The following is a 25,001-nucleotide window of genomic DNA, read 5'->3' on the forward strand; positions in this document are numbered from 1 at the left end:
CACTGAAATTCACATTTGCCCTGTAGATCCACTTAGTGTGTGTCTGTGTGTGTGTGTGTGTGTGTGTGTGTGTGTGTGTGTGTGTGTGTGTGTGTGTGTGTGTGTTTTCTCTCTGTCTTTTACACAAACAGCACATGTCACTGCATTTTCACCACCTTTCATGTGCAGTGCACTGGACTTGCCAGCTGGTGGGCGCCCCGGTGGAGAAGACAGGCAATTGAGTGTCACAAGCTGTTAGCTGATAATGTGGTCGAACAGCGGCAGACACTTTGTGCTGCATTCAGCCAGCAGAGGGAGCCCCTCTTGTCAGATCACACTTTGACAGAAGCTGCCCTGCTTCTCCTTGTGTGCTTGTGTGACACTTGCCATGCATTTCAACACAAAAGGCATTTATATATGTGTAAAAAGCAAATGTACGAGCTGTGATAACTGTTGCTGATAAGATGAAGACTAGACTGATATATGAAATATTCCTTTATTGGGTGAGAAAAGCAGACCGTGTCATAACTGCTTTGAGTCATACAGAATAGATATCAGAGCCTTAAACAGGCTGACTTCTTTTTCTTTTTCTTTTCTTTCTTTTTTTTAAATTTCATAAAATTTTCATTCAATTGTTTCATTCCAGAACATTAACAAAAGTACATGAGAACCTCTGTACGCGGTCCAACTCAAACCGGTGATCTCCAGAGAAATTAATTTTGACTGTAACTTAACGTGCAGAGGCACAACAGCTTATCTCCAGAGCGCACAAGCTGATCTCCTGATTTCTAATGTAGTTTTTCTTAAAACTGCATTTCTAATACTTCACCCTTTTCCTTTAAGCTACATTGGTTTCGTTGTAGTTGAAGTTTCCAAATTCCACTTTAAAAGAGTGAAGGGACAAAAAAAAAGAAGCACACAAACAGGCTGACTTCTGCTAAATGGGTCAAACTGGGCAGAAAGTATACAAACACATAACATCCTTATAGGATATGATGTAACTCTATAGATCAACTTGCTTCAGAATATATAAAGCATATAAACAATTACAGCAATAGGATGCAACAAACACAGCAGTGCTACTAATCCAAAATACTCAAAGCTTCATAGAACTGAAACAAACATTTATTGTTAGCTCCATTCTGCTGCTGATACATACTTTAGGTTTCTGAATATTAAACTTGTTGCTGCCTTTCATAGTGTGGACGAGGACATGCCAGGAACAGGAAACACAAGAGAGTCAGCCGTCCGAGCTTCACGGGGCCCGAATCAGCTGAACCCAAATTCAGCCCACCGCTGCCTCCAAATCTCCTCGTCCTCTCCTCCGCCTCCTGCGACCTTTAGGCAGCAGCAGCCAGGTAAAGCATGCACTGTGACTCACTGTCCCAGCACCACAGGCCCTCTCTCACACTGACATCTCTACTCATTTCTCTTGTTTTGCCCTGACCGGTGAGCCGCTCTGTGTGTGCGTGCGTGCGTGTGCTTGCCTGTGCTGTGTGTGTGTGTGTGTGTGTGTGTCTCTGTGTGTGACACAGAGAGAGGGAGAGAAAGGCACCTGACGTGCTTTGGGAAACCAAACCCTCAAACAAAGCAAAGAGACTGACAGATGCAACAAGAGATTGTATTATTTGTGGTAAGCCACGACGTCTTGCTCTCCAATTGTAGTCTGCGGCCCGAAGCCAAAGGAGCGGAGGAGCAGCTGACGCAGTGCTCCAAACTCTCCCTTCTGCTGTCTCCTTCTGCAAGCGCTTCTGTGCAGGGAGACGTCTTACCAAAAGGTTTACAGCTCTGTCTCCAGATAGGAGGGTCTGACAAAGACAGGGCGGCCACCCGTGGAGTCGGGGTAGGGTTCCGCATGCGTGGGCGCATCACATGACCTCTCTCCAACCACTGCCCCATCCTGCAAAGGTACTCTGAACGGTGCCATGTCGGGCGCCCACGGATGCGCCCGGACACAGGCGACACAGTGCCAGTGGAACCAGGCCCTTTGGACCTTCGTATCTCCAATTGGGACCGTTTTGTCCCATCCTCTTTGGTCCGATTCGCCATATCTCCAGAACCGAAAAAGGCCATCGGTGCCGGCACTTCACCACAGCGTCAAAACCCCGCCACCCATCAAAACCCCGCTTTTCTCCCCCCACACACCAACATCAGCCCTCTAACGCCTCTTACTTTTCCAGTTATTACACTTTTGTCCCATCCCCTAACCAACCCCCCTAACCCCCTAAAGCCCTAACCCTAACCCTCACGGCATCAGAAAGACTTAAAATCCACAAAGGATATAAATAAATAAATAAATGCCACTTAAAAGCCTGCCTACAAGGGGATAAAAGACCACACGGGACACAAAGACAAGGGATAAAAACTTGATTAAAAAGAGAGATAACAAACAAGATAAAACCCAGAGAGGGACATTTAAAATTAAAAATTCATTTGAGCTCCAGCCTGACTATATGCGTAAAGCGCCAAACGCGTCGCGATGAGCTCAATTTAAAATTCATGGCCTACTTAACCCCGTGTTGGGCAATTTTTGAACAATTGTGTTGGTGGGGCACCATCCCCATTCCACGAAGGACCGTGCACTTGTGGGTTTCCAGCTTTGCTGGGGCCCCAGTCAGTTTCCACACCCTAACCCCTAACCCTAACCCTAACCCTAGTCCCATCCCCTTTCCCTGCCCCCAATTATTTTATTTTTGTACATTTTACTGTAAATATTTTAAATATTAATATATAAGTTCTGTAAGTTTTAATTTACAAGTTGGAACAATATACACAGTTTGAATAAATACTTGGTAATAAATATATAAATAAATTCTTGACATAAATAAATAATTTAGTTTAAAAACTTTTTCTGTAAAAAGTAAATTTATTTCATATAAACACCATTTAGTTCATATCAGTTCATGTGCTGTGGTTTTAGTTCATTAAAAATTTGTTAGTAAGATTTAAAAACGTTTTGTTTAATTCATTTAGACTGTGGTGATTTCTTTTTGTTTAAAATTCAGAAGCCGTAGGGGCGGAGCGAGAGCTTACTTAAGGGGTAAGCCTGCAGGCCAGGCTCATTCTGTCGTTGCCCTTCAACGGAGACAGTCGCTCTTTTTGCAGCAGACCTACTTTAGTTTTTTAGTGTGCCCAGGCCTGAAGAAGACCAATAGCGGTCGAAACGTCGCCACAGCGGCACACGATTTTTATTTTTTGAACCTTTTTAAGGGTATTTTTAGTTCTTAACAGTTTTATTTTTTTATTTTTTTATTTTTATTTTTTCATTAAAAAAAAGCAATAAAAAAAATAAAAAAAACAAAAAAACAACAAAAAAATATTGAAAACTTTACCAGCCTTCCATTATGGCTGATGGAGGGTGGCAGCAGGTCCGCTACGGGAGGAGGGGTCGCTCCCGTATGCAGACCAATATCAATCGACCCCAATCTCAAGACCAGGATTGGTCTTCTTGGGACCGGGGAGGGAGGGGCCCGGGAGGAAAGGACCGTGCATACCTCGGTCCTGCCCAGGGAGGACGGGGCCGTAACCCACGTCTTAACCTCCCCCCTCTCCTCTTCACCCCTCCTCCCCTTACCCCTCGCTTCTTCAACCCCATCCATGGGACCCCGCCTGGATTTTCGCTGGGGGTTTCTGGAGACCTGAGACGGGAGCAGGTATGGTCTGTGCACCGGAGCCCGGCCCCCTTCGGGGACCGTGCTCCCAAACTTGATTTCCCCTAACCCTGCCCTAACCCTAATTTGGGGCATAAGGCCTCCCCTAGAAAAAACAAAGAAAAGCCAAAAAAATGGAAAAATACGAAAAACACAAATAAAATGAAACCTAGAGTGGTAACTTAGGATAGGGGTGCCAAAAACTAATCAGTAGTACAGAGTGGAACTAAGGACAGGGGGTGCCATATTTTTGAGAATTCCTCCCCAATTTAGGGTTGAGATGAAAAAGTGCAGAGAAAAAAATGCACAGAGCAGAGAAAATATTCCTCCCCAATTTAGGGTTGAGATGAAAAAAGTGCAGAGAAAAAAACGCACAGAGCAGAGAAAAAGTAAACAAGGGATAGAAAGTCCATAGAAAAAAATCTAAAGTCAGAGAAGCCTATAAATAGAGGACAAAACGGTCCCTGCAGTCATTGAGCCCAGCCTGATGAAGGCACATATACGCCGAAACGTCGCGACGGGCTCAGTTGGAACACTAAATGGCCACTACCACCCAATGATGGGTAATTTTTTGACTTGGGGGCATCAGTGCCCACCACCATTATATCCCTCCGGGGCATGCTGTGGGGAACCTGACCGCCCAGGATGGGAGCAGGTACGGACCGTGCATTGGAGCCCGGACCCCTTCGGGGACCGGACTCCCACTTTGTATTCCCCTACCCTAAATTCATGGGGGTATTACGACTGAATTCATAATTTCATTTTAATAATTTAGAGTATTATTGGATTACAAATTTCATATTTGTAGTTTAAACACAAGGGGCATACATGATTTGGGGGTTTAAAAATTTAAAAATTTACAAGTGAAAACTTAATGTGTCATAACGTTTAACATAAATTTTTGGATTTAAAATTAATATTAAAAATTTCATATTAAATTGGACCTTAAATATTACATCTAAAAATAATTTGGGCCTACAATAATTTAGTACATGGTGGGAAATATTATAATTCATGAAGAAAGCATTTTTTACAATCAATGGGAAACGGCTATTTACATAGGAAGGAAATTCGGATAAAAAAGACGAACGAAAAATCTAACTGGAACAGAGGGTATAAAAGGAGCTGACACACACAGAGAGGGCATTTCGCCTTGAGACACAGAAGGAGCAACATCAGAGACTAGACAAACACACAGAAGTTTGTTTTGCTGATTTTTTTGTGCCACAGCCTGAAGAAGGCCCTTTTCAGGGCCGAAACGTCGCGGCGGCACAAATTGAAATTTAATTTCATTTAATTTATTTTATTTTTAATTCATAAATACAAAACTAATTAAAAACACAAACACAACAAAACTTTTATTTCATTTTATTTTATTTTCTTCATTATCACTTTTACTTTTTGATTACTTATATACCAAAGGCAACATTATTAATATATAACAAAGGCGACACCACAACAACAAAAGCAACACACTACATAAATAAACAAAACAACAACACATTAAAAAGTCCATCGGGCTCGATGGCTTTTTTTGATGATGAGGATGGGTGGACGGTGGTCCGTCGTGGGAGGCGCCAGCGGCGTCCTGGGCGGTCCAACTTCCAGCAGCAGCGGATCACCTGGGGGATGGACCGTGCACGTCCTCCTGCCTTCGAAAGAGGGGGGAGGAGTCAGTTTCCAATCCCTAATCTCGTTCCACGGCCAAATGTAAACTATACAAAACACTAACCTCAATCTCACAGTGGACATTTTGAAAGTGCTTGTCCAGTCTTATACAGCTTTTAGCTTTACACATTGCAAAGTCCAGTCTGCCCCTCTAACTGCATATCACAACCAGTTTTACAAGTGTAAACATAATTGAACTACCACTTTAAATTGATGTAATGTTTTGTCATATACTGGATGACAATGACTTACACTGGAGAGCAGTAATTTAGCAGTAAATGTAATTCTGCTTTGTTTACAACATGATGGCATTTCTTAAAATGCTGCCCAATTACAACATATGGAACCAAGCACATTGGGCATTCTGTCATCTGACTTCTCCCGTTGAGAAGAAGAAATATCAGAATATCAGGTGAATTAATTATTTGCCCACAGGTCTTCAAATTGAGGAGTATACTTCCCAATACTTGACCAAATAAGAAAAGAATTAAAAGAAAAACTTTACATAATAAAAAGGCTACCACTTTCAATGCAATGTAGTTCAAGCCTTTAGTAATATGTATTTAAGTTTTGGACCAGTTGTTACTTTGGATAACCCACTTGGAATAATTAGGGAAGGTGATATGATTGAAAGATTTAGTGATTTGAATCAGTAAAATTAACTCACTTTTGGTCTTATTTTTGAAAACATTATAACCTCTGAAATGTCTTATTCCAACTGTCTCATTATCAAAAAAAAAAATAACCCTTAGACCCTTTCCTGTTTGATCGTCCCACAGGAATTCAGGAGGGTACCTTAATTTCCTGCATTTTCCCAGTATGAGTGTAAAAGAGACACTAAAAGGTGAAAAACATTTATTGATTTAGGTATACTTTGTTTCTCTCAGTAGAAACTTCCCTTATATGTAGTGTTGCAAATACTGATAGCTCCTCATGGGTAACTGGCTCCCCCTGAAGGCCAAAGGACAAATCTGTCTGTGTTGCAGTCTTGAAACGTCGACAAAACCATGTTTGACTTGTAAAGCAGTTTGCAGGCAGTATGTTTAAAACAAATTCATTATGTGTCTAATATTAAGTTCTTAAAGGTTAAGATGTATACTTCTAAATCCATCACATAATTACAAAATAATTAATTTGAATGAGGAAATAGAATGTTTTTTGAGCTTTTAGTGATTTGTATTTAACTGTGGGAATAATTATTACTTTGGAGACAAGACTTGGAATAATTAGGGAATTTAGGGATGGGAAGAACTAGTCATTTGGTTGGATGAATAATTGATTTACATTTTGGACACAAAGAACCACCAACGCACCGATGTCTGAGGGCGTCTGCCACTGGAAGGGGGAGTGGTGGGGGGAGATAGGCCTCCATACCTTGGAGGACCTGAGATGTCCCCAGAGAGGTGGCATCTGATACCCGACCTGACATATAGACACAGACAAACAGGCACACATGGATACAAACATCCATTCCCACCCTCATGCTCTCAAATGCGAATACTCAGCACTCATCCAACGTGGAGACAGACATAAAGAGACACTGTACACACAATCACACTCCCCAAGCGTACTCTATACCCCAGGTCTAGGTACCCTTGCCCCTTGAGGGGGAAACTGCACCCAGACCCAGGTAGTGTTACCCTCTTCCCTGGGTTGGAGAGAAGTAGACCGCCCCGACTCCACAGCCGCAGGGAGGCCCCACATTCCAGACCCCGATCAGACGGCCAACTCCTCCTCCTAGCCCTCCCGCTCCAGCAGGCAACAGAGAACGGGGGTGTGTGAAGACTCCAAACCTCCCTCCACCCACTCATATGTAGTGTTGATGCATGTGTGTTCTAAGATGCATTTAAAACCCAGGAGGGCATGGAGCTACCTGCCAGAGAGCAGCAGGTAAGCACATAGCCCCTCCTGATTAGGGATGGGTACCGGTGTCCGGTGCCATGATGGCACCGGTTCTGACATAAATGGTAGTAACCAGACCGAAAAGCAGCGCACATTTCGGTGCTTTATTTCGGTGCTTTTTTTTTTTCCTGAGCCAATTCTAGCCAATCATTTTACGTTTCCGAGGATAGTAGGCAGGCCCAGGTACGTACGTTCTTTTAGAGCAGAGCTACAGATTAAAAATGCCCAAGGCGAAGCAGTCAAAAGTCTGGCTGTACTTCACAGCAAAAGATGCAAACTCAGCAGCCTGCAACAAGTGCTTTAATCCGATGAAACACCTGGCGACGCATAGCGTTTTTTTTAAAGCTGAGAAATGCGCCGTGTTTGATAGCTTGCTGCGAGACCTCACACCGTGCACATCTACTGCGGGTGTGGTGCCTGTTATCGGACCCGGAGTTAGAAACATCCCCCAAAAACCCGAAGAGGAGAGTCCTGGCCCCTAGCCCTGTCAGCGTAGCAGAAATGATGAGGATGATGATGGCAGCAGCAGCCGTTCTTCTCTGCGTGAGTAGCTTCATGTTGTTCGTGTGTAATTCACGTTGAGTACGCTAACCACGTTATTACATTAATGCATGTAAGGTGAACTAGCAAACACCGTCGTAGTTACATGCGGCTGTCTTCTTGTTTGATGGCAGATACTCCCTTCACCCTGGCCAAAAAGGCTAAAATGACCAAAGAAAAAGTGGAAAACAGTTAAACATGAGAGGTTTTTGGACAAAGTTTGTGTTTTTTCCATTGTTTAAGCACTGCTTCCAGCCAAGAGTGAGACCATATATGCCCTATAGCTGCAGAAAAGGCTAACATTGTTATCTTTTACAAAAACAGCTGAACATGAGAGGTTTTGGACCAATTTTGTGTTCTCCATTCTTTAAGCACCGGTTTGAGCACCATTTAAGCACCGGCACCGTTTCAAAAGTACCGGTTTGGCACCGGTATCGGATAAAACCTAAACGATACCCATCCCTACTCCTGATAGCCCTCAATGTCTACGTGTATTTAAAATTGAGAGGTGGGCAACAGCGGATTCCGTGTAGCGTGCCCACCCCCAAGATCCTATATGTATGTGTTATGAGAGTGTGAGTAATGTGAATGTCTAAGTTGTGGGATAAAATTGAGGCACAGGCAGCCAGAAGGGGACAGAGGGGGGGCGGGATGCCTCCTCTGCACCCTGGTGACACACCCTTACCCCAAGGCCCTGCATGTGTGGGTGATTGTGGTGGAGCGGGAAGAGGGAGGCAGCTGGAGATGGGGAGGGAAGAAAGGGAGGGGCAAGTGGCCCCTCCCTGGGGCCAGCTCCCCCGCTGACCCCAGTAAGCACCCCCATACTCTACAACCCACCAGGGCAAGGGGGCCCAGTCCCATCCAGACCGGGGCCCAGTTCAGCAGCGCCACCCGGCCCCACAGAGCCCAGGACAGCCCACCCGACCCCAACACAGAGAAAACTACACCGACCCCGTCATCCACTCATCTTCCAGACTACACAAGACAATAGACACCCAGACTGAGTTCTTCCTCCACCTCTCCTGTATCTCCCCCACCTGCAGATTGAGTTCCTGGAGAGAGGAGACCACCTGCAAGATGTAACAGCCTCCCTCACCAGTTGAAGAGCCCCCCAGGCAGCTCGATGCACCGGCGGCACCCCGCACCAGGGCTGAGCCCCCATACACCCACCCGCCCACAACCCCGGCGACACACCAACCAGGACCGAAGCCCCCGAAGCCCAGTCAGGGCCCCAGCCCGGAGATGGAGCACCCCCGGAACCCCACACCTGCCCCGGACCCACCCAGGGGCAGCCAGGCTACCAGGTCAGTAACCCACGTCCGTCAGCACAGACCCTCCCCTAGCTCCGCTGCACGCAGCCACGAGGAAACCATCGCCTAAGAGCCAACAGAGCCCTTAATTGGCCATGACTGCTACCCCTGGTTGAGCCCTCCAAGGAAGACGCTCCTGGGGAATCCCCCCGACGCCCCAAGCCTGTCCCTACCCCCACACCAATCACAACAGTGAAGGTGGGACCAAACTATGACCCCCCACCCCCACTAGGTGATGGAGCTGATCAAAGGAGCCCAGAGCAATTGATCTGATGTGGTGGCAGAGGCTGTATCAAGACTAATGTAATCTAATAGATAATTTCTATATTGGTTAGAATTAAGATTATTTTTATTTTTCCAGTTCATTTCTGTAGTGACATTATCTAAGCTGCCCAACAAACACACTAAAGGGGAAGTTGGAATGTTACATTTCAGACACTTTGATAAGTCTTCACATATCTCGCGCCAAAACTTCTGAACTGGTGGACAGAACCAAAGAGCGTGGATATAATTGTCCGGTGAATTGGTTTGGCAGTGTGAGCAGTTGTTGGTAGACGTAAAGCCCATCTTGAACATCCGATGACCTGTATAGTGCACTCTATGTAGTATTTTGTATTGAATTAATTGAAGACTGGGATTTCTAATTAGATGAAAGGTTTTTGAGCAAATCTGAGACCAGAAGTTTTGGTCTAAGTTAACTGATAAATCCACTTCCTATTTTGCAATAGGAAGTGATATTGATTCATCTGTTTTAGAAAGCATTCTGTATATTTTGGAAAGTAATTTGGGGGTTTTAAGAGTAAGAAACTGAACCACACTTGATGGTGTTGTCAAAGGAGTTTGCAAAGAAAATGGTGTTTGTAGTTCAACCTGACCCGGTTTAAATTTCTTTTTTACTATGGATTTAATTTGTTGATATTCTAAAAATCTTTTCTTGTTGATCCCATATTGTGTAACTAGTCTGTGAAATGAAATAAATTCTCTACCTTCTAATATATGTTCTAAGTATTTGATTCCTTTACAACTCCAATCTGGAAAGTTTATCATATTATTGTTTTGTAATATGTCAGGGTTGTTCCAGATAGGTGTACGTTTGCATGGGATTAATGAAGACTCTGTCAACTTCAGAAACTCCCACCATGCTGTCAGAGAAGAGCTGATGTTGACGCTTTTGAAGCATTCATGTCGTTGGATGTTTGAGCTGATAAATGGTAGATCTGAAATCTCTAGATTATTGCAAAGTGCTTGTTCTACATCTAGCCAAGGTTCATCTAAGAGGGTATGTTTTAGCCATCCTGAGATAAATTGAAGCCTGTTGGCTAAGAAGTAGTGCTGAAAGTTAGGTAGTTCTAATCCTCCTTTATCCTTGGTCTTTTGTAGTGTTTTTAAGCTTATACGTGGGGGTTTGTCTTTCAAAAGGAATTTGGACATATATGAATCTAGAGATTCTGATTGAAGAAAATAAAAACAACCCCAGGTTTCTCTTCAGCACTGTAGCCAGGCTGACAAAAAGTCAGAGCACTGTTGAGCCAACAATCCCTTTAACTTTAACTAGTAATGACTTCATGAACTTCTTCACAAATAAAATTTTAATCATTAGAGAAAAAATTACCCATAATCATCTCACAGATGTAACATTATCTACAGCTACTTTCAGTACCATTGATATTCATTTAGACTATTTTTCTCCAATTGATCTTTCTGTGTTAACTTCAATAATTACTTCCTCCAAACCATCAACGTGTCTTTTAGAAACTGCTCAAAGAAGTCCTGCCAGTAATTAATGCTTCAATCTTAAATATGATCAACCTATCTCTAATAATCGGCTATGTACCACAGGCCTTCAAGCTGGCTGTATTTAAACCTTTACTTAAAAAGCATCTCTAGACCCAGCAGTCTTAGCTAATTATAGGCCAATCTCCAACCTTCCTTTCATATCAAACATCCTTGAAAGAGTAGTTGTCAAACAGCTAACAGATCATCTGCAGAGGAATGGCTTATTTGAAGCGTTTCAGTCAGGTTTCAGAGCTCATCACAGCACAGCAACAGCTTTAGTGAAGGTTACAAATGATCTTCTTATGGCCTCTGACAGTGGACTCATCTCTGTGCTTGTCCTGCTAGACCTCAGTGCACTTGCGTTTGGTCTTCTTCTGCTGTAGAATATCCGCTTCAGTGTGTTTGACATGTTCTGTGTTCACAGACGCTTTTGCTCATACTTTAGTTGTACTGATTGATTAATTAAGTTTAGCTTTCCTATCACTTGAAGCAGTGGCAATTCTCTGCTGATCTCTGGCATCAACAAGACATCCTTAACCCAGGCCTCATTATATGAAATTTTTAAGCCTAATCTTGAAAGTAGAGATAGTGTCTGTCTCCCAGATCCAAACTGGAAGCTGGTTCCACAGAAGAGGGGCCTGAAAACTGAAGGCTCTGCCTCCCATTCTACTTTTAAATACTCTAGGAACAACAAGTAGGCCTGCAGTGTGAGAGCGAAGTGCTCTAATAGGGTGATATGGTACTACAAGGCCATTAAGATAAGATGGGGCCTGATTATTTAAGACCTTGTATGTGAGGAGCAGGATTTTGAATTCTGGATTCAACAGGGAGACAATGAAGGGAGGTTTTAGGCAACCCTGATAATAATGAATTACAGTAGTCCAGTCTAGAAGTAATAAACATCTTTCTCCTCTCAGCCCATTTTCTCCAATACTTTCCCTACATAATTTTGTCTTTTCTTTCCCACACTTCTTTTCTGTCTGTCTGCTGGCAGCCATGTGCAGTGCTTACTACGGCGTCACGCTGGGTCACCACGACACACACACACACACACACACAAACACACACTCACTCCCACGCGGCGTCAGTGCCTGTTATAGTGACAGCGCTGCGGACAAAACCAACAACAGACAAATATATAAAAATGGGCTGAAATTCCATTTAATTTTAGGAGATTTCCACATCAACGCTGCTTTCATAAACCCGGTGTTTAGACATGCATCTAGGTTTAGGAAAACCAGGGGAGCCAGAAAGATAAATATGCTCAATTATAACTGAAAGTTTTGGAGACATTTATCCCCAAATAGCCTGGCTACTTTTGTCATGGGTGAAAAAAAAAATAGATGTATGAGAGCCTTCAATCCCTAAAAATGTCTTCATCTGTTCTCACACATGCTCTTTCATTTGGGTCATTTTCTGCTTTATGCAGCTTTTCCCACTGTGTTTTCATCTTTTGGCTCTTTAACTGTTCAGTCTTCAGTGTTAACAGTTTTCTAAGCAGACACAGAAGAAAACGAGAACAATAAGCAAATGAAAGCAAATAATGGCCTTGAATTGAAATAAGAAAATAATAATAATAAGAAAAATACCTCAGTGCGGTTTCAATAACAGATTTTTGGTACAATAATTAAATTGATATGACCCTTCTTATACCAGTTGTAAGTCAGCAAAAGTAGCATTGTGTGAATAAAGGTTTTTCACATCAACAATGAAAGATAACATTAAATAACATTTCTGTGGTGTCTTGTTCAAATGTAACCAGATTTGTATTTTTATGCAGACTTCTTGCATAATGTTGTTGATGTTTTCCACTGGACATGAATTTTTGTGATCATCCTTGTGAGACTGTCATTTAAAATTGTTCCCATTCTTCTTCAGTCACTTTTCTCACTCACTATGTGTTAACACACCTCTCTGCATTGGATCTTACTTGTTATTACGGATAGTGGTCACTAAAGTGGACAGCTATTCACTGACTGTTTTCTTGTATTTGTGTCAGTGTCAGAGGTATACGTGTGTCACGCCATACACATCAGTTGTCCACCTAAGTGGACATGTAAAAAATTCTTTGAAAAGTAGATGTTTAAAGAAATGAAGTTCAAAAATCTTTTTTTCATGCCTAAAGATGAATTAAAAATATTTCAGATTCCGGATTGAGTTGTCCTAATTCATGCATGAAAGGGTTACTCTGTCTCTCTTCCACAGCATGTCTTTATCCTGTTTTCCTTCTCTCACCCCAACCGGTCGCAGCAGATGGCCCCGCCCCTCCCTGAGCCTGGTTCTGCTGGAGGGTTCTTCCTGTTAAAAGGGAGTTTTTCCTTCCCACTGTCGCCAAAGTGCTTGCTCATAGGGGGTCATATGATTGTTGGGTTTTTCTCTGTATGTATTATTGTAGGTCTACCTTACCATATAAAGTGTCTTGAGGCGACTGTTGTTGTGATTTGGCGCTATATGAATAAAACTGAATTGAATTAAATTAAATTCCTAACATAACTATAAACTAACATAAACTAACACATCACTGATGGAAGGAACACACACCTTTTCCACGCTTTTATTTGCCTGTTACTTTCACATCAGGTTATAGGGAATTTTTCTGTTTTTCTGTTTCAAAATAAAATGCTGATCTCAGACGAGCCACAGATGTTTACACAAGAACAGAAACAGATTTAGATAAATGACCAGAATAGAATAAAACACAAGCTTTTCTCTAGATTTTATGCTGACTCAGATTCTGGCTTTATGATTGGCTGCTGTGACCGTTTCCATGGTGATAAATAGGTTCGGTCCAGTTTAGTGGTTAAGCCTGTCCAGGATCTGAACCCACAAGGCGTTCAAAGCCAAGGCCACCAAACCAGCTGACCTCAGAGGTTTGACACCCACACCTTGGCTCCCACTGAGGGAGGAGAAGGAGGAGGGGGAAAAAAACCCTTTTCACATGTCTAACTAAACTAAAGACTACGGATGCTTCTGAGCAGAGACTGCATACTAGCCATCTTCCCTCAACCATCATGTTGTGTCTTTGCACTAATAATAAGGTAGCAGAAAGTGAGTGATAACTGCAAAAACAAGAGAATAACAAATGAGGCTGGAGAGAATAGATGAAGAAGACAAAGGACAAGCAGGAAGGATAAGAAGAGTAAGATATGAAAATAAAGATTAAAGGGAATCAGAGATGAGGAAGAGGTGCGCAGAAAAATACTAAATAAATCCCTGTTACTTAGACCCTGGTGTCAAAGGTCATCCTTTGTTTCCTGTGAGCTGTGGAAATAGAAGAGCTGTCACCAGGTTACAGCCCACAAAAACAATTCAGTTTCCTCCCTAATGGGAAAATGTTTGACACAGACGCTAGAGTCATCCTTACTGTTCTTGGCATCTCACTCATGAACTTCTTCCATGTTCTGAACTTTAAAAGCTTTCTTTCTCCTCAATCTGTAAAAGTGCTTGAAGGTTTCTTTTACTCCTCCTGTTGGACAAAGACTGTTTGTGTCCTCGTAGCCTCGGACAGCTGTTCCTGCAGAAAACTGCTTCTCCAGCAGCTCCTCACACAGGAAAGTGACTGCAGGGCTACTTCCTGCAGAGACAGGAAACAGGAAGTTGTGGGGTCTTTAAGAGAGAGCCTGATATCCTGCAGCAGAGAGAAAGCACATATGCACACACCTCATCATGACATCATTACAGTGATGTTAGGCTCAGTGCAGCAGGCTGTTTGTATTGTATTGTTCAGAAACCACCTTTGTTCTCTCAATGGAGAAATGTGGGAGCTCCTGCAGCACCATAGGTGTGGAGAAACATCGTTCATGTTAAGTTTGAGTGTGTGTGGTGACAGATGAATCTATTCTTTATTGTAAATGAATTAACCCTTAAAAGGCCCTGGGGACTTTTAAGGGTGCATTTTTTTAGGGCCTAACAGGGGTTAATGAAACTTTTCAAACCTGGTGATTCTATAACTGCAGTTTTTATGTCCCTGTGAACACTACAATAAAAAGTACGGATCTGTCTCTGTGCTTTCACGGGTGAGTTTGGGGTTGGAATTGGTGACTGAAAAAATAAGATCAAAGATACCAAGCGGAAAAAATGAGAGAAACAAGAAATGAAATGGTTGCTGGGCTCTCGTCTAGAGATAAGGGGTGTCCAAATTCATAGGCCGCGTCCTCCTGAGGACCCGTCCTTCGTGGTCTATGTGGGCCAGGTCCTTCGAAGACCGAGAAGGCCGGAAGTACGAGGCTGTGAAATGGGACGATCTAGCTTTCAGATCTGCGTCAGTGCTGTCTCGGTGGAGTTTAATAAACTCAGCCATCTGCTCCTTGCTATCTAAAATATAACAGGACACTGGTGTAAATTCTCGACTGTCTCACACTTCTGTTTAATCCGTTTTCTGTTTGACATTTATTCAGCTGTGTGAAAATCCCGGAGGAACCCACCCGATGGATTAATAATGTTTTATTTAATCTAATCTAATAACTTTAATCTCAGCCAAACCGATTTACTCAGGACCAAATAAAACACTGAAAAAAGCCAAACAATAACATTTTTAAGTTATCTAAATGACTTCTATATCATGTTTCGTAGCGAAAGACTGCGAGGGGGTTTGAAAACAATGAAGCCAGGAGTCCGCTGCTCTCGCCGGCTCTAGTGACCCTCGAGCTCCCGGTCAGCTATTGAGCTGGTGCAAATATGTGATGTCTCGATTAACCGAGCAGATATTTATTTAGAAGTTTATTTTGTGACCCAGAAAGAGTAACAAGAGCAATATTAAAACTGAGTAGCAGCCGTCATTATTGGAAACTGGAGTTGGCTGGGCTGCGCTATGAATTCTGGGATAGGTTGGGTCACAAAGGATACATCCAACCCATCCTTCAAATTCGGGGAAAAGGAGGACGCATTTGTCGGCTGCATTAGGAGGAGTCTACAAATTTGGACAGCCTTTGTCGCGTCGCTGTGACATAATCGGTCTATAAATGCGGCCTCAGGAGGATGCAGCCCATGAATTTGGACACCCCGATAGGGTGAGAAGCTCAGAGTAGAGCCACTGCTGCTCCAAACTGAAAGGAGCTAGTTGATGTCTCCTGGATGCCCACTAGCTCAGGTGTTTTGGGCATATCCTAGCAGGAGGAGGCAAACCCCGGACATGCTGAAGAGATTACAAGAGCCCAGCGAGCGCTAGAAAAGAGGCCTGGCCTGGGAAAGCAGCAGAAAACGGACGGAAGGATGGGAATCTCAAATTATTGCTTACTATGGAGTGAACAAAAGCAAGTTTGAATTTTACCATCCATTATAGTTAAATTAAAATGAAATTATGATGAAAAAAACTAAAGTGCAAATAATTTTTTAATGTATTTGTTTCTAACTCAAATAAAAAGAAAATTACAAAATACTGTATGATGAGAATCTGATGGCTACAGTGAGATGATGATAGTTCAGTGCAGTGAATACGTTCCTATAACAGTGGTGGCCATTGTCCTAATTCTGAGTAAGAACTTTAGTCATGATGCTGAAACTGTAATACGGCAGTTATAGACTGTCACAGATGAATGGATCCCCTAACAAAGCTCAGCACTGCAGACATCATGTTACTGTTACGGGGGCGTGCTGCTTTCACTTCCTCACATCAAATACAAACTCTTTGATAACTCTTTGAGAAATCCAAAGTTTGATGAATTCAAAAGTTTAAAGAGATAAAAAACACACATGTGCACAGAAAGCACCGACACAGACGACTGAGTCTCCAGACTTTATGCTATTAATTCCTATTTAACAGAGCACAAACGTCTTCACAACAACATAGTTTGAACAAAGAAACTCACAAACACACACTGTCAGCCGGCTGTCATTTCAGATCACACACACACACACATGCAGTGTGTAGTTGTGGTGACTGATCTGACATTATAACCACATGTGGCCAATAAAACACCACAGAAACAGACGGGAAAATCCCTCTCCCTCTTCTTCTGCCTTGTCTCTCTGAAGTGTGTAATCCACAGATTCCTTCTTTCGTTTACTTTTACTCCCAGTTTTCGGATTCTTTGATATTTCCCGTGTCTGTGTTTCCACTTTTTAGCTCAGCACCTCCCCCCTTCTTATTCATTTTTAATATTTTTACTGCCAAAGACTTTTTCACAGTATTCTCCAAATATGCCATTTCTTTTAAAACATTTATTTACTTTCTCTTTATTTAATTTATATTTGATAAATTGTTGAACACGTTTACAGTTATCTTGACGCTCTGTGCTGGTTCAGCACACCAAATCTGTAATATGTAAAAAACAACAGCCAGACACACACTCATACCACGTACACGCCTCCTATGTGGCACTTTCCAGCTGTCTGAAAGGGAATTCAGCCTCGTGTTATCTTTTCCATTCAGCCTATCGCGCTGCCGGGTGAGGTGTTGTCACAAAAATATACACCTCTTCCTCTCTCTCTCTCTTCACACTCCCTTTCCGAACATCTCAAACTTCCGTAGTGTTTCCTTCTTGCTGCTAACATTCCTGTCAGTTACCTCAGCGAGCACCACTGACACACATTTACTGAGTACATGACCTGGGGTAGGAAAACATGCACACACTCAGTACCACACGCAACTTTGGTTTTTACAGCCCAGTTACGTTAAAGCTCTCTGCTCTCCAACCAGAGGATAAATGACTCTCATGGAAATGTTAATAACAGAGTGAGTAGAAAGAAACAGGGCAAATAGTGGGTCATACAGGGATGCCTGAAGGGCGAGAAAGAAAGGAGGGCAGCCCAATAAACACTTAATAAAATATATAAAAGAAGATATTATGAGTTTTTACAAAATATAAAGAATTTGTGAAAGAATTCTGAGAAGGAATAAAAACGACAAAAAAGGAAGGATGGAGCCGAGAAAAGATTATAAAAAGGGGAAAAAGGAAGAATAGATCAGAACAAAGTTTTAGCACATTTACTCGACTGTATGACCTAAATATTAAATACATCTAAAAGTATAAATAATCTAAGGAATGATCCAGGATATGCAAATGTAAGGATAAAAGGGAAAGAAGTGATAAAATACGGGGACTGTTTAGAAAGATAGGCAAAAGCAAAACTAGATGGATAATAGAAACGAATGGGCTCATAAGACGAAAGCAAGGAGTACTAAACAGCAAGAGATGGCATGAAGGAGCAAAAAGACGCCACAGAAGGAATAAAAATGGTGAGAAACAAAAAAGAAGGGAAAAGGTGACCAAAGATTGCAAAGAATAAAAGCTCAGACAGAGAGAAGTGAAATGAGAGAAAATGACAGTGAGTGAGGTGCTGGGGGGGAGTAAAAGAAGTCTGAAACAAAGAAAACAGCTTTTCCTTGTTCTGAAAGTTTTCTTTGTGGTTTTGTTCAAGGGGAAACTGTTGCGCCAAGCCAAGATTTTTTAATGTCTTAACGAAACCTGGAGAGGACAGAATCAGAGCTGATCACAGGAAAACACAGACGTGACTCTGTGTCTCAAACTATGTAAATGCGCTGAAAACACAGAGGACGCACCAATTGTGCTGTTTTTTGTCTTTTTTGATATGCAGGAGCAAAAAGTTGACCAAAAGTTCAAAATACTAAAAGTTTCCAAAGAATTAATCCAGCCATCTTTAGCCGCTGAGAAAAAACTGTAAATGTCCAGAGTGCAAACTTGGAAGTGTTTATTTTGTGACATTATATTATAAGACTTAACAGATCCGTTTACACCCATTGCACATTTTTCAAATACATAAACACAAACAAAACCCTTTTCTACGCTCGCTGTCAGGCACATTTAGAATCGTCACAGTGACAGTTGTGGGAAAATCCTGGTTTTAATTTGTCGTTATGTGTCTGCTGAGAAAATGTGTTTTGTATTAATCCCAAAAATCTTGGGTGTTTCTTTTTTTCCTTGAGATAATTATTACCAAAAGCCCCAGAGTTATTGCATGGCTCCAAAAAACGCCCGTCTCTCTGATGTCTTTGTGTGTCACAGTAAATTAAAATGGAAACACAACTTTGTTTGGTGTCAACACGAAAGAATGTCAAATGCAGATGTACATGGCTTTTATTATTTTATTTTTTAATATTTAGCTTCCTTGGGGCTCATCCTCTAATAGAAAATGTTTGGAAAAAGCCACAGGGATCAGTGTGGTGAATACAACTGCTTTTCCTGTACATATCCTTGACGCTGTCCTTCAGTTTCATGTAGAGAAAAGAAAAAACGGCATTGTCTTTAGGACTGATGCAAAACAGATGTGAGCCCTTTGAGAAGAGACTTCTGGTTTTTGTTTCCACTGTATACAAAACGATGCTATGTAAACATACAGAGAGGGTGATGATTTTTCATTTTCTCAGTATGAACAAAACCACTAATTTATGTTCATTTAAACATTGGCAAGATAAGTTACTCATTTAGCAAAACGTAACAGCTATAGGACATCATCACTTTATAAATTCATAATAGATGAACGGCAAACAAAGTTCAGTGGAAAAGCACTTCTCCAACACTTTTGAAATGAAGGTTACATAGTTCACACATGCATCATCTCTTTGTGTCAGGTTTACAACAGCTCTAAGTGGGCAAAAACTGAACTCACAAAAGATCTGCCGGCACCTTTACACGAGCAATTATTCAATTTATACATGAAACGTTACATAACAAAGATTTCTATTTGCTTCAAAACACAGAAAAAAAACACACAAATAAAACAGAGCAAGCCCTGCTAGGTAAGAACATGATAGGGAGAGGAACAGATGGTGTCAGGCAGGGACAGAGGAAAATATATGACAAGCAGATGCCCTATGATACATAACATTAACATTTTATAGTTCTTTTCATAGTTTAAATAAAGAAAATAAACAACCCCAGATCAGACACATGTAACAGAATAAATATATTTATCACACTTTCTGACGAACACAAGACTTTCTTGTTCTTATGCTTAGCTGGGCTAATTAACTCCAGCACTGACCACATGAATATTAGAATTATATCAATCAACTCGTCAAACTCTCAGCAAGAAAGTATAATTTCTTTATTTTCCTTTAAGAAAAATAAGACTCAGTAAAGAAGACAGAAAAAAACAAGACAAACAGTCACAAAAAGATATTTCAAATTATGAGTATTTTTACTTCTATATATGAAACAAGACATCAAACCCAGTGCAAAGAGAACATTTCATAGTTTCACTTTCTCCTTCACATCCTGTCAAGAAGCATAGCATCTTCAAAAGTATACAGTAAACATCTACATCAAACCAATGTTCCCAAAATTCATGACTGCGCTACTGATCTCCAACATCTGTTTGTGTGAGGTTGCTTTGCATGAATAGAGCTGATTACTTGCAAAGGCCATGAGTACAATCATGACCTGTGATCAGAGACAGACAGTGCTAAAGTTTTAAACTAAGCCCAGTTAAAGATATATCAGAAGCTAGTTAGAAATAGTGTTCTTGGAATCAGCAACACACCCATGTGTGTCAGTAGAGTCTGACCGGGATGTTCCCTGTCGGGGAACATCCCGGTCAGAAAGGTTAGACAGATATCTGACATGTTGGTGTTTGCCCAAAACTTTCCCAACAACACTAAGAAAAATACTGTAAATGAATCTTGGAAGTCTTTCACTGAGCTAAGTTTCATGTTCCCAATCAACAAAAAATATGCCATAAATTGTTGTGAAGCCCAACTGAGATTATTTTCATGATTTCAAATGCTTTGTTTTCTACAACATACCAAGAACTAAAATAACTGAACATTGAAAGGCATGTCAACACACATAAGGGTTCCTGAAACCAAAAGATTTGAAAGCTAGCGAAGGGCTCGTTGAAATGCTTTCAATAAAGTATGACCCAAATAGTTTTTCCAGTATACTTCCTTTGTATGCTGTCTCATCATACATTTCAGAGTATTTATCCAGTGATACAGGTGCTGTAATAGACAGCGCTGCTTGCATCAGACAGAGCAGATATAAGAGGGCTGCTTCCATCATCACACCCACCAACGCCACCCACCACACCACCAACATCCCTATTAACTGCACTTCTAACAATACTGTTATTGCTACTTCCAACAATACTGCTACTACGCCCACCCACAATCTTGGACACACCACCACATTCCCCGCCCAGTCCATAAGCCTCATCTCGATTCCTCCGAACATTTACATACTGGTCAAATTCATGCCTGTCCACTTCAGCCCAAAATTCAGCAGACGAAGCCCCCAGCTGTCCAGAGGAATCCAGATTTGAATTATCCAAATTCACAGAGGGAGGGAAACTTGATGGAGGGGGAATGGACGAGGTTGAGCAGGAAGAAGTCGTTTCAGGAGGAGGTGAAAGCTGCCCCAGATGAGAAGAAGTGAAATGAGGAGCTTTAGGGGTGCCGTTTCCATACAGCTGAGTGAAATAACCAACAGGAGCAGAGCTCAGTGGGGGCTGGTGGCATTTTATTGGCTCAGAGAGGCTGTTGCAGGACTGGTGGTATGAAACTGGGGAGGAAGGATCGAGCAGTGGTGGCGGGCACTTTACGGGACTTCTTAAAGTGACCTGGTGACCAGAAACATGCGTGAGATTTAGCTTGGAGCTGAGTGAAGTGACAGAGCTCATACTCGACATCATATTCGATTCAGTAGAAGTCATTCTGGTGCTTATAGTCATTCCTGAACCCTGGCCGTGTATGGAGCTGTGGTGGCTGTGGTTGTTGTAGTGGTGGGTGTAATGCTGATTATGATGGTGAAGGTTGTGTTGGTACCCACTCCAAACTCCCATCCCTCCCTCCTCCTGCATATGTTGGGGAAAAAACACAGATTCCCCAGCTCCATCTTCCAGAATGTCCAGTGGGGACATTTCTGGAGTGGGCAAACCATAGCTTTCTAGCTCTGAGTGTCCTGAGGCATGGAGGTCCCTGAAATGGCCCAGAGATGGAAGCAGGTGATGAGAGTGATGATGTGGAGTTTGGACACCTGGATGCCCATAAGCAGAACCTCCAGAGACATTTTCTGCACCCAAAGGACTGACACCAGGTCCTAAACCCAAGCCTGGTGCCCCACCCTGGGCTAAGCTGTGCAGCAGAAGCCCTGGTTCAACACGTTTAAGCTTCTTGGTGGTTTTTTTGCGGCGAGGTCGGTACTTGTAGTTTGGGTGATCCTGGAGGTGTTGGACACGAAGACGCTCTGCTTCCTCTATGAATGGTCGCTTCTCTACGGCGCTCAGGGCCTTCCACGTCTGACCTGCAGGAAGAGGAGTTAAATTTAAAAAAAAAAATTTCAACCATATTTTGGTCTTCTTAGATGAGAGAAAGGGGGCATATAAGAACAGCCTTGCTGTTCAAATTCATTTTGCAACTCACTGTCAAGCAGATTACAATCAGTCTGATAGATCATTTTATTATTTACTGCTCGGCCTATAACATGTCAAAATACTCTACAGCACTGACAGCCTTGAGCAGCTCCATCTACAGCTACGTGTATTCATTCAAAGAAGGCTCTTAATGTCCTGTGGCATGCATGAAGTGCTTTGACTCTGAGTTTGTCCTGTTTTTGGAGATGTGTCTTACACACTGATGGATGTGAAGAGCTACTGCTCTGCTGCTACTAAGACCTGAGAAACATCACAAAAAAGCATCAGACGACCAATGAGAGATATTAAGATGGCCTTGGGAGGTTATTTTAATAGCATTTGAAGTAAACTGACAGTAAAGAGTTTAGAGGTAAACATGGCATGTGCAATGAACCAGCAGCAACATACATATGATGGACAGGCTTGGTAACGTAGAGCTGAGGAATCAGACTTTTAATTTGTCTTGAACAGAAATAAGAGGCTATTTATGGTCTGTGTTTGATGTTGTATCTTTCCGGTGTGGTGTGTCACACTGAATACTGCTAAAATGAAAGTGGTCAGATATTTAAATTTCCAATACAACGACTCCTCACTTTGGTGCTTTTACTGAAATTGATGACTACAAAGATCAGATCTTTGGCTCTCCACTGAGTTGGTCTCTTTGTTTGTCTTACCGAGCATCTTGCTGAGCACAGCGTTGTGTAGGTCTGGGTTCTGCAGGGCCAGCCGCTTCCTCTCATCTTTAGCCCAGACCATGAAGGCATTCATCGGCCTGCGAATCCTCTGCTCAGCCCCCGCAGCTTTCCCATCACCCGCTGACGTGCCTCCAGCCTGGTTCAGATCAGGACTCTGTCCCCCTGAACTGTGCGTCAAACACATCCTTGGTTCCCCTCTCCTCATATTCCCAGTTCTGTCTGGAGAACTGCAATCCTCAGAGAGGTTCTGTTCAAAACCCATTTCAGAATCAGAAGCAGGACTCGGGGTCCTTGAAGTCCAGGGGCCCCCAAGAGACACCTGGCTGACTCTAGAAAGGCTAGGCTTGGTTAAATTCATCCCAGAAAAGGTTTAGTCCAGGTCAAATTCTGCAAATGTCTGTCTCAGTTTGTTGGTCTGCAAAGTTCTGGACAAAAACTGAAACTGAAAATACTTCAGCCGACAGAGGAGAGAAGCATCAGGAGAGGAATTTGGTCTCAGAGCACAAATCCCAAAGCAAAGCATCGAGATGTGAGAGGAGGGGGGGACAAGAATAGAAAACAAACCCGTTGTGGTGCAGGATTTCCCCTGAAAACGATCCGCAGTGACTCTGCTGCTTTCTTTGTCCACTCTAGGTTTTATGTTTGCTTCTGCGGTTTGTCCACAGTTTGATTTCACTCCGTCACTCGGGCCCTCCGACACACCGTCTCCCTCGCTGTCTGCTCACTTTGAAAGTTTGGAAACCTGTGGCCAGATCTGACCGACCCATGCTGTGTATATATACCCCGCCCTGACCAATCGCATAAATACTGGCTTGAGGATTTAACCAATGACGAGCCACCAGGCTGTTTGAGAGAGACAACACAGGGAGGGGAGGTCCAAACTTTACCCCCCACCCTCCCTTCAGTCTCTACAACTGCCACCATTTCCTCCCACTGAACGCACACACACACACACACACACACACACACCCTGTCTGTCTGTACAGGGAGATGTAATCAGAGAGGTTCCATTGTTCTTCACTGAGAACTGAGAAGCTTCTTTGTCAAACACACACACACAGAAGTAGTGAAACACAAATACCATAAATGAGATGACACATTTATAATTAAGTTTGCCAACAAAGGAGACAAAACATGATTACACACATTTAGTGTCTGTGTGTGTGTGTGTGTCTTTGAGGGCAGGACAGTGGCAAGGCAGCCGACCACAGTCCCAACCAGAATGATTAGTGGCTGAACTTAACAACAACTCACTGACTAGGAGGAGGAGGAGGAGGAGGAAGAAGGGGCTCAGGTCTAGGATGGGTCACTATGGGAGGGGGTCTAACATGAGGTTTTGTAACCCAGCAATCTGAGCAGCAATTTCAAATCAGTGTGAACTTCGGGGTGTTAAAGTGCTCACTCAATAAAGACATTAATTACATCATTAATTTAGCTTCTCTGTTTTATTGAAAGGTTTTCATCTTATAATATAAAGTGCCGTCAGGCAACTGCTGTTGTGATTATTTAAATAAAATGGTTAATTTATAACATTTTACAAAGGCATTCAGCTGAAATTTAGTATCAAGTAACTTTTTGAGAAAAAAGAATAGACTTTGATATTTTAATAAAAAGAATGGAACTTTAAAGAGAACAGAATTATAATACGTTTTTTTGTAAAAATGTATGAAATGTGGCCAAAATTTAGTTTAAAACGTCAGGTTTGTAAAACGTGGAACATTTTTCTCCACCTTTGTCTTCACAAATTGAAAGTTTGAAAAAGCCGAAAAAAGGATGAGCACATTTATTTAATCATGTGTTGTGTTGTGTCCTGAGCTGGGTGAAACATTTGAACTAATGAAGAAACAGAATGAACAAACAATGGACAGAGCGATGCTCGTACCAATCAAACTGTGTTTGTCTGTCTGCCAAGGACACCCCCTCCCCTCCACCCACCACAATGTAACGGCCCCCTACATACCCACACACACGCACACTTTCTCCCCCACGCCCAGCTCCATGGGAGACTGTAGTGGCGTCTCTGAGCCTCCTGCTCAACCAACCAGGAACTACTCCCACTTACCACTGTGTGTGCGTGTGTGTGTGTATTTGTGTAGAATGTTACAGTTTTGTCCTGCAATACTCAACCAAGGGCTTGAAGCAGTAGCATTTGACTCAAAGTGCTAATCTAGCCA

The 25,001-nt window shown here is 42.4% G+C and overlaps 1 protein-coding gene across 2 annotated transcripts; it reads right to left on the reverse strand.

Moving 5' to 3' along the window:
• Positions 1-18,453: 18,453 nt before the first annotated feature.
• Positions 18,454-23,557, reverse strand: sox18 (SRY-box transcription factor 18). Of its 2 annotated transcripts, none has more exons than XM_031747829.2 (2): positions 22,807-23,557; positions 18,454-22,023 (listed from the first exon to the last, which is right to left on the reverse strand). In XM_031747829.2, the coding sequence occupies exons 1-2, from the start codon at positions 23,183-23,185 to the stop codon at positions 20,705-20,707; spliced, it is 1,698 nt and encodes a 565-aa protein (XP_031603689.1). In that variant the 5' UTR covers positions 23,186-23,557; the 3' UTR covers positions 18,454-20,704. The 2 variants fall into 2 exon arrangements, with proteins under 2 accessions (XP_031603689.1, XP_039459876.1); XM_039603942.1 differs by having other exon boundaries at positions 18,454-22,018; positions 22,807-22,939.
• Between the last annotated feature and the right edge of the window lie 1,444 nt (positions 23,558-25,001).

The sequence above is a fragment of the Oreochromis aureus genome, linkage group 20 (assembly GCF_013358895.1).
Source record: "Oreochromis aureus strain Israel breed Guangdong linkage group 20, ZZ_aureus, whole genome shotgun sequence".
Classification (NCBI taxonomy): domain Eukaryota; kingdom Metazoa; phylum Chordata; class Actinopteri; order Cichliformes; family Cichlidae; genus Oreochromis; species Oreochromis aureus.